This window comes from Chiroxiphia lanceolata, chromosome 1 (assembly GCF_009829145.1).
Source record: "Chiroxiphia lanceolata isolate bChiLan1 chromosome 1, bChiLan1.pri, whole genome shotgun sequence".
Lineage (NCBI taxonomy): Eukaryota > Metazoa > Chordata > Aves > Passeriformes > Pipridae > Chiroxiphia > Chiroxiphia lanceolata.
In genome coordinates this window covers 61,402,885-61,416,194 of record NC_045637.1, presented here as the reverse complement: position 1 = coordinate 61,416,194, position 13,310 = coordinate 61,402,885, and the positions used below count along the sequence as shown (strand labels likewise).

The 13,310-nt window shown below is 34.4% G+C and overlaps 1 protein-coding gene across 11 annotated transcripts in view; it reads right to left on the bottom strand.

Moving 5' to 3' along the window:
* The window catches only part of ZNF236 (zinc finger protein 236), a 70,809-nt gene that overhangs the window by 25,520 nt on the left and 31,979 nt on the right, over positions 1 to 13,310 (bottom strand). For all 11 annotated transcript variants that reach the window (XR_004357219.1, XM_032688677.1, XM_032688653.1 and 8 more), the window contains exons 12-17: positions 11,671 to 11,874; positions 7,887 to 8,031; positions 6,598 to 6,858; positions 6,090 to 6,340; positions 5,315 to 5,416; positions 290 to 441 (exon numbers count right to left, since the gene is read on the bottom strand). Coding sequence is in view for 10 of the 11 variants with exons in the window: in XM_032688677.1 (XP_032544568.1) it covers positions 290 to 441; positions 5,315 to 5,416; positions 6,090 to 6,340; positions 6,598 to 6,858; positions 7,887 to 8,031; positions 11,671 to 11,874 (1,115 nt within the window). In the remaining variant the exon portion in view is untranslated. The remainder of the gene's footprint in view (positions 1 to 289; positions 442 to 5,314; positions 5,417 to 6,089; positions 6,341 to 6,597; positions 6,859 to 7,886; positions 8,032 to 11,670; positions 11,875 to 13,310) is intronic.

Genomic DNA, 13,310 nt, shown 5'->3' with positions numbered 1-13,310 from the left:
TTCATAACTTTATGTCTTTTTCTCAGTTTTAACATTGCAATCCAACTCCACAGCATTATATCCTTTGTTAAGTCTAGAACACCAGAACATAAAATTTCTTTTTAGAAGCATGTAGTCAGGTCACTTATCCTCTTCCCACCCTCGTTTTCCAGTTGTTAAACATAAGCAATCTAGAAAAGAAATCCTGAAACTTTTCTGACTTCTTATTTTACTTACCACCAATGAAATGGTGCAGAGAAACTCACCACTGAACACAAAACAATGAAGCCTGCCTTCTAGCAGTACTTACTACATTAATAGTGTCTGTATTTGGAACCTGAAGAAGGGCTGGTGGATGGTAACTCGTTGAAAGAGCCTGAGATTCAAGTGTGCTTGAATCCTGCAGCTGCTGTACAGCTGGAAATTGAGTCTGTTGATTGTAGCTGTCATTCACTGTAAAACCTGCCAGAAATTAAACAGTTACAAACCTGGAAAATACACTGAATTGGACTTTGAATAACACTACACTCCTCTGAAAACTACTTTCAAAAGAAGTTAAGTAGTATTACTACATAGTAATACTTGTATTCTTCACTGTTGAGTGTCAAAAGACACGAATGTTTCTGGTATCTATGTAATATGTATAATAGGGTTACTTACCATTAGCTGGAATTCTATTGGAAAATCTCCTCCACAGAAAAACACAGTTTGAAGTTTCTTCGGAGTGCCACAATTACCTTAGAGCCATTGAAATTTTGAATTTCTTGTATGTAAGCATGCATGTGTCAAACAGGTTGACCCATCTCCCTTTATCCACGTTGGTACCACGCTCCCTTAACTACACTGGAAGCCGATCACAAGGATGCAAAGCTCAGTGGGGAGGATGGCGGGTGAGTGGAGGAGATGACCCAATAGGAGAACTCCAGTTTCTGATAAAGTAACCCCATTTTCTCCTACTTTGGATCTCCTCCACATATTCCCACTCTTTAGATAATAGTAAAGTAGAGCCTCTCAAAGGCAAACTGCAAAGTAAAAAATAAACATATTTTTATTCACATTTCCAGTAAAAAGACCTAGAATTTTTATTTGGTTCTGTTCTCCCAAAATATCAGATCTTAATCACCTCCTTTTCTAAATGAATGGATGAAATGATAGCATCAATGATTCAGAGCCAGGGAAATATAGCTCAGATTGCATTGTTTTTTAATGCTATTAGAGATGTCCTTTATCAACCCTTTTAAGTCCTAATACTTCTAAAAAAACAATCCACAATGTAATGTGGAAAAAACGAAACCACAAGTATCAGTAATTAACGTATGGGCAACAATTTTAGTACTTCTGTGCAGTTTGCCTTTAGTGGACAAAAAGGGTGAAGATTACAAAAAAAGGGTAGAAACAAACCCACATCAGAAGACCACAGCATCAAAGGCCAATAAGCAATGCTTAAAGAATGTTTTGAATTACAGTATAACAAAAACTTGGATGTGTTAAGTTTAAGTAGAAATTTTCCCGAAAGACCCTTTCCACACCAGAAGAATACTGTAATTAGTAGAGGAAAAAACCCTACTCCTATGCTATTGCTTACACCATAGAATGAAAACCCACAAATGTAAACAAATCTTGAAAGTATTATTAGTCAGGTCATAACTTGACACCAAATCTATCGTTGCAATTTCTATATAATTTTCTCTCCTACAACTTGTAATCCTACAAGATTACAAGAAAAAAAAAAAGGATTCAACAAGCTGAACCTTGCACCTCAATTACTTAGTGAAATGACAAAATAAAAAAGTAGCCTGAAGAACAGCAATGAAAAGTTTTGCAGTGATAAAAGTGCTGCTAATTTATACTTTTCAAATAAATTTTAGAAGTATCTTTATAGAAAAATGGCATTCCCACTACACTAGATGAGTATACAGAAAAAACCAAGATTCAAGAAACTGAAGCAAAGTGATGTCACTTCTATGCCCTACATAAAAAAAAAAAGGACATAACTATTAAATGTACAAAGAAACAGCTACCTAAAAAACCTGAAACTTTTTTTAATCAGCAGGTAAATTGTACTAGCTAAGAAGGAAAAAATAAGTTACTATACCATGACCTGTTTTGCTTCACAGTGTTTAAATAAAAGCAATTATTGACATCCTGAAAAATTTCCCAGGACTATGCAACAAAATACTCAGAAGAAAAGTTCTGAATGTAGAGGTATTTGAGGACAAAAAGAAAGAAACACTACTTCTGAAAGTAGCTCTGAAATAAATATGGACCAAAGCTGTGACAAGAATATATTTGATGCATTCCCATTTTGCCCAACACCTAACATGAAGGTCATTTTCCACTCAAAAAAGATCTGACAACTTTAGCATGCTCAAAGGCATTTGCTACCACCATAAAATTTCTACAGAACAGCATTAAAAAACCCCACACCACCAAACACCAAAAATCAGACATTCGGTCTGAGAGAGAAATAAATTTCATGACCTTTATTTTCTGCTCTTTTTTTCATCACTATATATTGTTTCCCTGAAGCTTTTGATCAATCTTCAAAGAACAGTGAACATCTGAGGCACTGTATAATAAGGGGAGTCTCTTAGAAGACTATGAAGTCTTCTGAAGTTGGAATTGCATTTTGCATTTTTCAGTACAAGTAATCATTTACATTGCTTGGGGTTTGTTTGGCTTTCGGACATCACCCAACCTATTGTCTTCTATATTAACAAAACATATTGCAAAATAGAATACTCTGGAAAAATCAGTTTACTAGTGGAAAGATGTGTCTTGCACATGAGAATGAGAAAACAACAGCATGATACTCATAGCAAATACAATATTTTAGTTTAGACAAAACTTCAAATCTTTACTGACAGATCCTTCGAATTCTAACATTACAAACATCTACGTGCACATGTGCATTTCAGCTGGGACTAGTGCCTAGCAATTAAATGTTCTGCAGGCTTGCTTCTTAGGCAACTTTTGCAACCAGCTGAACAGTACTGACTGGAATCAGTGCGTAACTAGTTACTGAAAAATCAGAATTCCAAGTCCTAAGATTGCAGATCAGCTTCTTAGGAAAGCAAAGCAGCAGTCTGGTGGCAAAGGTATATTTCTATGGGCTACAGAATAACATTCGTAAGCATTTGGAATTCTTGCAGTTTTTCAAGGTCACTCGCCTATCACTACTATTTGAATTATCATTCAACCATGCTTACAGGGAGACTTTAAAGGAAGAAAAGGTGATGTAATTTATATGAAAACACATCTGGTGACATATTATTCAATAACCCCAAACCAATTTCATATAAAAGATACACTTGGTTGTTCTGACATCACTAAAAAGTCTTGAAATGAAGATGCCTGAACACATAAACTATCAAGAACACAAGTCCTTTTCCTCAGTCTTCAAATCTAGCTCAAATGAATCATAGATTATGATACAGCAGCACCCTCACAGGATCTGCACTTCTTTACAAGTCCGAACACATCAAGAAGAAAACCTATCTGAACAAACCAGAAATTCAACAGAAGTATTACAAACAAACCTGAAAGAGTAAGTTCTGGCAGGTCTGTGCAGACCTAGAAATCAGTCTCATCTGGTTGAAATGCTATGATTTTTTTTTCTTAAAAAAAAAATAAAAAAGAGAAATCAAAAAACCTATCAAAGATCTTTCATAACTCCTACATTGTTTTATTAATAAACACTGAACCAAAATATTTTAACAAGAATACAGCCTATAAATACCAAGGATAAAAAAGACATAGTGTTTTAAGCTTTAGTGTTCTGCCTAGCTGACAGGAAAAAGAAATTAGGAGCATGAAGCATAGATGCAGACATAGGGAGAGGGTCGACCAATTTAACGCATGCATCCGCGCAAATGCTTACCTACCTGAAATTCAAAAATTTTGAAGGGCTCCAGGATCTTCAAGGAAACTTCAAAGAGTTGGGAATCTGTGGATGAGATTCCAAGTAGAATAGGAGACATCTTATACAAACGAGGCTTTAAAAAGCCCACACCACAAGTGTTCTGATTCTCTGTACCAATTCTACAATGTACCGATGATCAGTCTGGATTTCTGACGATGAAAGAATTGTTTTGTGAGTTCTAGAAGAGTCTCTGCCCTCCCCAAGAAATCATTCAATATTTATTTAATAGAGAAGATACACATACGTAAAAACTGAAGTTTAAATAAGGTAACAAAACAATGTTCACATATTGGGTTTTCAAATTCAAAGGAGCCACTAACAAGGAAACAAAATCCACCACCACTCTTCAGATTAACATAGAGTTAAAGGTTGCACTTTTTTCTGTAATCTCTTTTCATTCATTCAAAAAACTGTAAAAGGTAACCAATGAAAATCATCATAGGATTTTAAGAGGACCTGGATCAGTCTTGTTTAATAAAGGTGGAGACTTTAATTTTTTTCTTTACATACAAAGCAGCACAACCTAGAGAATTAAAATCAGAAAGTTATGCTATTTCTCATAGTACCATGCAACTTACCAAAGTCAATTAAGTTTTTACAAAAGACGCTATAAAACTTAAAATGACGCTATATCAGCTGGTCAGCCACTGAGGTATGATTCCCAACCAAAACAAATGAAAACCCCTTGAACATTCTCCATGTAAGGAACTCCACGTGCCCACTCCAAAAAAACTCCAACCACCAAAAAAAAAAAAAACCCTCAAAACAAACCCAAACAAAATTAGTAGCTTCATACTAAACAACAATTCAAGAAATCCAGCTCTGAAAAGCAAAGAAAGGCAGTCGTTTCTTCATTATTTGCAGGTTACATAAGCCTTACACATTTCTCTGTCTTTTATAGGGAAAAAAAGTTTTCAAATGCTTCCAATCTCTTAATTTGTTATTTACATTGCTCTATAAAATACAAAAGGAAACTGCTGTGGATAGCTGAAAGTATGATTTTTTACATGACTATATTTTGCACTGTCTTTTTTCAAAATGAATCCAAACAGCTACTCACTCAAATCTTACCGTGTTTCTGATCATTTCAGGTTATGAGCATGCATATTTAGGGGGAAATTTGTGTAAACTGCCACAGCAATTTCAAACACAATCAAAGAAAGAATATGAAATGCCTGACTATAAAACCCCTACTGTAGTGACTAGACATCGGCTCATAAAAGCAAAATCTATTTATATTTAAGTATTCAAAATATTCTACCAAGTATAGCTTCAAAACAGTAATTGTTTTGAAAGTCCTCTGCATTGCAGTTACTCTGAGTGCAGGTGCTTACTTTAGAAGTGCTTGATCATAGCTATGCTGAAGTCAGATTTATAAAAATTACTTTTGTAAAACCTTTATTCATTACTAACCTTGTGATAAGCCCTGTTGATCAAATGGCTGCTGTGTTATAGCCTGTTGTTCAAACTGAGTGATGTTTTCCTGTAAAGCATGCTGGGATGTCACAAATCTATCTGAAATGGGGAAGGGAAGGGGAGAAGGTGGGAGGAGAAAACAAAAGAGAAAAATATCAAGAAGATGTAAATAACTGCATATTTCAGTTGTTTCCAAACTCCTATATTTTATAGTCACTGAATTTTCACTGTACTAAAAATAAGCAAAAAATTATGGGCTGAACAGGTATTTAAATCTTGGGTTATAGCACACTTTACTTATATTCCCCTGTTGTACTTGCTAACTCATTACACCATGAAAAAGAACAAATAAGCAAAACCAAAATACTTTGTTTCACTATTATGTATAAGTACATCAAATATTTCATATTCTCTCACCTCCAAACACAGGTATTACTTTCTAAGTAGACTATACAGAAATGCTTTTTATTAATAAGAGCTGATGTGGTAAAATTTTGTACTATTTTTCTGTATATTAGTTTAGTAGTTTTGTTTGCTACTACTAAAGAGTGCAAATCTTAATCAATCTTTTTTATATTTTAACACTAAACCTAAACAGCAACGAATGAAATTGTACAATATACTTTAAGTAGCCAGCTTTACTCCATGTATTTTTCTAGTTGTTTACTTGCATTGTCTTGAAACCCAAAGGACTGAAATTTGTCAAGAAACCATTATTTGAGAACTTGTAAACTTACCTCATTATAAACCTAATTGTATTTCAAATACTCACCCTCATCTTGCTCTAAAGGTTGGTCAGCCAACTGTTGTTCTAGTGCTGTTTCTTCTGTGCCTACTACTGGTTGCTGGTCTAACTCTAAAATAGCCTGTTGATCTGTTGCAACAGCTTCTGACTGCTGTAGCTCATCACTTTGAATCTCCACTTGCATCTGTGTAGAAACATGAATGCTCTGCTGATCTACTGTAGAATCATCTATCGAAGAGGATTGCTGATTCTGCTGAAGTTGCTGTGCAAGTTCATATCTGCAAAGAAAGGTAAGAAAGCCTTGTTGTGGTTTCAGTTAGACACTTACCATAACTATTTATGTGAAAAATTTATTATTTTTATTATACACCATAATTTACTACCTTCAAAAGGTACCTATGTGTTTGCTACCCATAAATAAACATCCATAGTCAAATACATGCATTTGTTACAGAGCAAAGCTGCTTTTCCAAGTATCTTTAAGGAACAGCTACTGAACTACATTGAAGGATTCATTTAAAAATTGTAAACATACCTATGAGTCTTCATGTGTTTTTTACAGTTTAGTGATGTTTTGAATGTCTTTTGACAATACGGACACATATACGGTCGAAGATCATTATGGATCCCCATATGTCGCCTAAGGCTACCACCAGTAGTGAAGGCCCCATTGCATACAACACACTTGAAAGCTTTCAATCCAGTGTGTGTTCTAATATGTGCTTTCAGAACTCCAGCTGACACAAAACCTCTTCCACACTGAGAGCACTTAAATGGCTTTTCACCAGTATGTGACCTTTTGAAGAGAAAGCAGAAGATTTAACAGTTTGATTTACAAAGTTATTAAAGGACTAAATTTTAAAATGAGCAAAATAAACCAAACTAAGGTGACAGTTGTAAGGATGGAAGAAGCCTCAGTTAAGAAAATCCAGAAATTAAAACTTTAATAACTTTATTAATAACTTTAATAACAAACAACTTCTCCGGTCTAAAAGCAACACTGTCTGACTAGTTTTAATTGCGTTCTACACAAAAGATATGATATTGTAAAGCTTCCCTTCCTCATGTTAAGACAGCATAGTAAAACCAAGAACTGTTTTAAGGCAGTTTGAGAACCTACAAATAGAGAACCTGATTTGTAAGGAGAGTACGACGAACTCACCATGACTTGAGTTAGACAAAGTGAGAAAGCAGTCCCGAGCTTACATTGTACAGACAAGTAGATTGTCACCTGCTTGTATAGAATCTTTCCTTAGATCTTAGCAATCATCTTTGGTAGGGTTTTTCATTTTCCTCTTTCAATATTCATAGTTTATAAATCAGAAAGCACTGTTTCACAACTTGACTAAACGTCAAAGTTCACTGTCTGTAAAACTGCAATTTGATCTCATTTTAAAGCTACCCTTTCTTTTCAAAAGAAGGTTGGATTAGTTACCTCCACTGGTTCTCCTCTAATCTAAATTTTTCCTTCTCAAAACCAGGAGTTACATACAAAGCAGACAATATGGAGTATGCAATTACAAAATCACCACAAGAATTCACAAGTAATGCTTGTTATTTTCTATACAGTTTAGGAAAAAAAACAGTCCAAGTGTTAATAAACTAAACTGCACACTGAACACTTGCATTGCTAGGACCACATACAGATATGAGTTAGTTCAAAGCTTCCTCCAACTTTAACAGAAAAAAATCAATTACCACTAGTTCACTGTTTAAGAGATGGTAAGAAAAAAGAAGTCTTTTCAGTGAATACTACATAAATTTCATGCTTTTCCATAAACTTCATATTACATACATTTCCTTTCTTCATTGTGTTTATTTTACCTGATGTGTTGTTTTAGATGACAAGATTTTTTATAGGCTCGATGGCAATAAAAACACTTGTATGGTCTCTCTGCATTATTTACAAAATTACTGTTAAAATAATTTTGGAAGACCTGGCTATTCCTTGGGATTGGCTGGATAAGACCTGCACACATAAACACATGCACAAAAAAAGGAAAAATTAATTGGTAAAGTTATCCAAGGCTGCAGTAGTCTGAAGAGCTAGCATTTGCAAAGAAAGCATGATTAAACTTACAGTATCCAAAAAATATAAAGACTGTGTATGTTTCCAGCACATATTTAAAATTATGCATATATCTATTTAGCATTATATATACTATACTGCACATGCTATTTTAGTGATAGTTCTTCTTTTATCCAGAGGTCCACCTCATTACAGTGAGTGTCCATGTCCAAAATAAGTATTAACTTTTAAAAAAGTTGACAGATACGAATTCACTGCTGATCCAACAATATCTTCTTCTTCCAACCTCGACCTTAGCCAAGTGATATTTAATCAGTGTATCCCAGATGTATACTATAACTATAATATGCATTTTATGGAAAGTATAAAACACCATGATTACTTGACTTTACTTAAAGGATAAAAGTAGTCCATTAAAAATTGTTGTATTTATACATCTACTTCAGCTAATCAGTCAATTTTGCTAATTCTCTGAGTGCCTCCAAAAACTTATTGTAAAAAAACAACCCCAAAACCTCAAACCAATGTTTTTAAACAAATGTTTTTTACACACTGGTCCCTGAAGTCACTCAGGTGTCATTTTGGAAATTCAGTTGGAAGTTCCCACTACTAAATGTCCAGTTGGCTAAGAGAGTTGGACTTGTTCAGTCTGGAGAAGATAAGGTTTCAGGGAGAATTTATAGCAGCCTTTTGTACCTAAAGAGAGCTGAACAAGAGCCATGGATAGGGACTTTTTTAAATGGCATGTAGTGATATGACAGGGGGTAATGACTTTAAGATGAAGGAAGATAGGTTTAGATTAGATGTTAGTGAGGGTAGTGATTAACTGGAACAGGTTGCCTAGAGAAGCTGTGGATGCCACATCCCTGGAAGTGTTCAAGATCAGGTTGGACAAGGTGTTGATCAGTCTGGTCTAGTGGAAGGTTTCCCTGCCCATTACAGGGAGACTGGAAATAGATGATCTTTAAGGTCCCCTGCAACCCACCTTTCTAGGTTTCATTGAAATGTTAGTGCAGTAGGCTGTCTGAGAAGCAGTCAACAGAAGGGTATAACCCCAAACATCATGACAGAATGGGGATAATAGCAGACTTCTCAAGTAAACCAACTCATCATCATTCAAACAACTGAACTCAAAAGCACCCATCACAATACTAATAATACAATGGTTGATGGAATGATGAAAAGTTTCAAAAAATATGCAAAAAGATCTCTTAATGGTCCTATATATTCACCACAAAACCCATTTATATTGTATTTTCCTTCTTCAGACTGCTTCATCTAGCTTGTTATGTTTCATATTCATAAAGGAAAGCCTGAATGGTTTCTGTTAAGTTTCAAATGTAATTGAAAAGAGCAGAGACAAGGAGAGAGAATTCTCTCAATTTTAAGAAGAGATAGCAACAATAAAAATCAAAAACCATATCTCTCAGACTTGAAAACGTTTTTACATGTATGTTATACATATATATATTTATATATACATAAATGCCAAAACTTCCTTTGCCTTCCCCATCTAACTCAGTTAAGTGTAGAAGAATCATGTTCTGTTAAGAAAACTCCAACCAAAATAAACCAAAACCACCTCCAAAAAATCCCAACAACAACCCCCAAAACACAAACCACAAACCAAAAAAACCCACCAAATCCAAACCCAAACCCCTACTTTTAAAATTACTTCTGGCATTCTTCTTTCATGATAATTAGCAGTAGAATACATGAGATGACACAAGTATTACAAATCAGAAGAGGAGAAACTCCATATGACAAATACTTACTCTCAAATTTATTTTTGATCTTACAAGATTAGAATAATTCAATTAACTCCTTAAATGAACTATAGCTGACTAACTTATGAGTGTATACCAGGTTACAATGGTTCTAGTCTGTAGAAATTTCCAATAAGATATATAATAAATCAGAAATAACTATATTATATAAATAACTGATTTCTAATAAAACACTCCCAAACTATTTACTTAACCTGTTCAACTCAGATAAATGAAACATTTCTCTGAACTGTTAGAATAGTTAAAATTGGTGCTACTCTGGACATAGCATGTCAGCAAAATAAATCCAAATGGGAACGTTTTATAAAGAAGTGTATTTCCTCCCATTAGTTCCATCTTTGGAACTGTAGTAAAGCCTTGAAAAAGATTCCAGTAACTTTTTTTGCATTTCCTAATCATTAAGTACCATAAACTACTGAAGTAAAATGAAACAAACACTGAAACAGATACAATTTGCAGACTTTTTTTCATAGGCTTTTAGAAAAATTAAGACTATTTTAAAAAGTAAAATATGTATCAACAAAGGTGCCAGTCAAAGATTAACACTATTACTGAGCAACAATATTAGGTTCTTGACAACTCTAAAAGAACTCAAATTTTTTTTTTTGTGGAGCAGGGGGGTACAAACATGGAAATATTGTTGGAGGTTGAAAACAACATGACACCCTCTAGACAAATAGTATAACTTCTTATTTTTTACATTGAAAATGCCAATATCAGTGAAGTTCATGTGTTATCAGCACCTGTAGAAAAAAATTCTTATAGTACTTCTTGTTAAGATTCATCTTTTTCCAAAAACTGGACTTTCAATGTGCAGATGTTAATTGTATTGAAGTGCTGCTCTTTAAAATTAGGGAAAAGCACTATAGCAGTTTCCAGGGTTCATTCAAGAAAGAAATACTGTATGATTGGAGTGTCTGAAGCTGTCAGCTAAGTTTTGCTTCCGCCCCAAAAATTTAAGCTGATACCAAAATAACCCTTATTCTTGCTTTCAGTAACTCCCGGAAGCAGCTGAAGTAAAAGTGTTTTTAAAGAGTGATAAAGATTTTATCAGTATAAACTAAAGACATTAGCAATATAAGATCCCACTGTAAAGACAATTACACAACAGAGAAGGCAGGAGTTCACAGACTGGTGAGTCAAACTAAGAGTAAACGCCTCACCCCTTACATTGACCTCTACTAGACGACAATATAATGTCTTGATCGGGCTGTACAACAACTAACCTTCTTCCAAAAAGTGGTTTTACGTAATGTTGTGACAATTATTCTACAACAGAATTAAAGGAACTGTAAGAATTCTCCATAGCAGGTTTGAGAATTTTTCTGCCCTTTTTGAAATATGACCACTAATGATTACCACTAATTCAGTTGAGGTCATAATTATAACAAGCACTCTAAAATCATGCAACACGCTGACTCATTAATATCTGTAATCTGTAATAAGCATGACCATGTTAAGAAGAATCTAAGTCATGAACTGTCTGTCATCTTTTCTATACCAACAGTCTAACAGTAGTTAAACTCCTCTCCTAATGTAAAAACGCACTTTTTTTTTTTCCCGGTAAGGATTATACAATTTCATTGTAAATAACAAATATCCTTCTTATTAATTTTAGTGCAAGTAAACTATAAAATATGGCACTTTTCTGAAGCCCGATTGTTTCTGATTATTTATTATTTCAAAATGCACCTTTATAAGTAAGCTCTGAATGTCTGCTTGATTGAACTGTGACTTTTATATTCCAGTGAAATCCAAATTTCAAGAGAGTACAGATTTACTTGCTCCTTACCTAAATCAGTTATGAGTATGGGCTCTTGCAAAGGAATGTCTGGTACTGGACCACTCGACTTTCCTACTCGAACTTTTGCAGGTTTACGTTGATGTCGCAGCTTTCTTAGTTCAGTATGTTTAAAATGTGAAGTGATGTGAGTTTTCTGATGGCCCGATGTTCTAAACTTTTTGTCACAATGAGGACAAGCAAAAGGTCTAACACCTGCAAAAGATTAAAAAGAAAAAAGATTAGTCTGGGATTTTATTTCCATCAATCTAGAAATGTAGCTTTAGAATACTGATTCTCTTTTCTGTATTTGCTTCTTTGTTTTCTATCACAGTGTCTACTCTTAAATAGGTTTTCAAAACAGATTGATGAAACCCAATCAAAAGCAACAATTAAATTGCTGAACTTCTAACTGATTGAAACACAATGACTTAAATCAGTTTGTTATCAAGAAACTGAATGATGCAAAAGTGACAGCAATTTTCAAATGTTCCAGAAGCTATCCTAAGAATTGCAGGTACCAGGTAAAAGTCCTTCCAAAACAAACTTCTAAAAAACTGTGAGAAAAAGGAATCAGCAAACGCACAGGCAAATGTGTTATATAATAGGATAAAACAGAGGAACAGTCATGTGACAAAATTAAAGAAATTCAAGATCAGCCTCTGAAAACGTCAACACTGTTTGACGGCAGTCAAAAAAGCATGCCAACTGGAAATACCAAAGAAAGAATTCTGTAATGCAAAATCCAGTAGAAATCTCTCCTTGAAAAGGATACTGGAGAACTTAATAAGTTACAGAGACAGGCAAGGCTGAACAACTTTCAGCTTTTGTTCAAGGGGAAATCTTGTGACTTAAAAAGGCTAGGAAACATGACCAGGTATTATAAAGAAAGTTTGATAAAATCACAGGTGGAAAACATGTACAAAAATGTACTTCAAAACACAGTAGCTAGTACATCATATGAAACCACAGAGCAGTTCCATAAACAATGGACTACCTATTTTCCAAGTCACATAGTGCTTCTGCCACTCTGAATGAGCCTGAGTTCTTCTATAAAGTAAGATTAACTTTAAACAAGAAAAAAATGCTGGTTTGCAAGTTTACAAAAAAAAAAACAAAGTGAAAAACTTTCTGCAGAAGAACTGAACATTGATATTTCACGGATTAAATGCATCAAACTATAAAACACATTGAACACCAAATGCACCTTGTCAATGAATGACACTTTTGCAGAAGGTAATTACATAAACAGGAATGAAAGGAAAGAGCAGCACATTTATGAGCTTATCTTGCTGAAATATTATTCAGCAGAATAAGAAAAGAGAAGTGGAAAACAACTAGGTTGTCCACCAAATGCAGAAAATTCATTTTTCTCTATGGAGAGAATAGTTCAGCCACAGAAAAACAGATATTGAGGACATCACGTATGATGTAAACAAGGACCACATGAACAGAGGAGTTTTAGGATATGCAGTGTAAGATACTGAAAACAGGTAAGTTGGCGAAGACATCAAGCAACACCTCAACGTTGAAAACAAAATGGGAAGTAACCGAAGAGTCCTGAGTGACATAGTGAAATTATCAAAAAGTGTAGGGAAGGGGAGGGAAAACGCAGAGTAAATATGAAAGACGATGACTCTTTAAAAAGCACA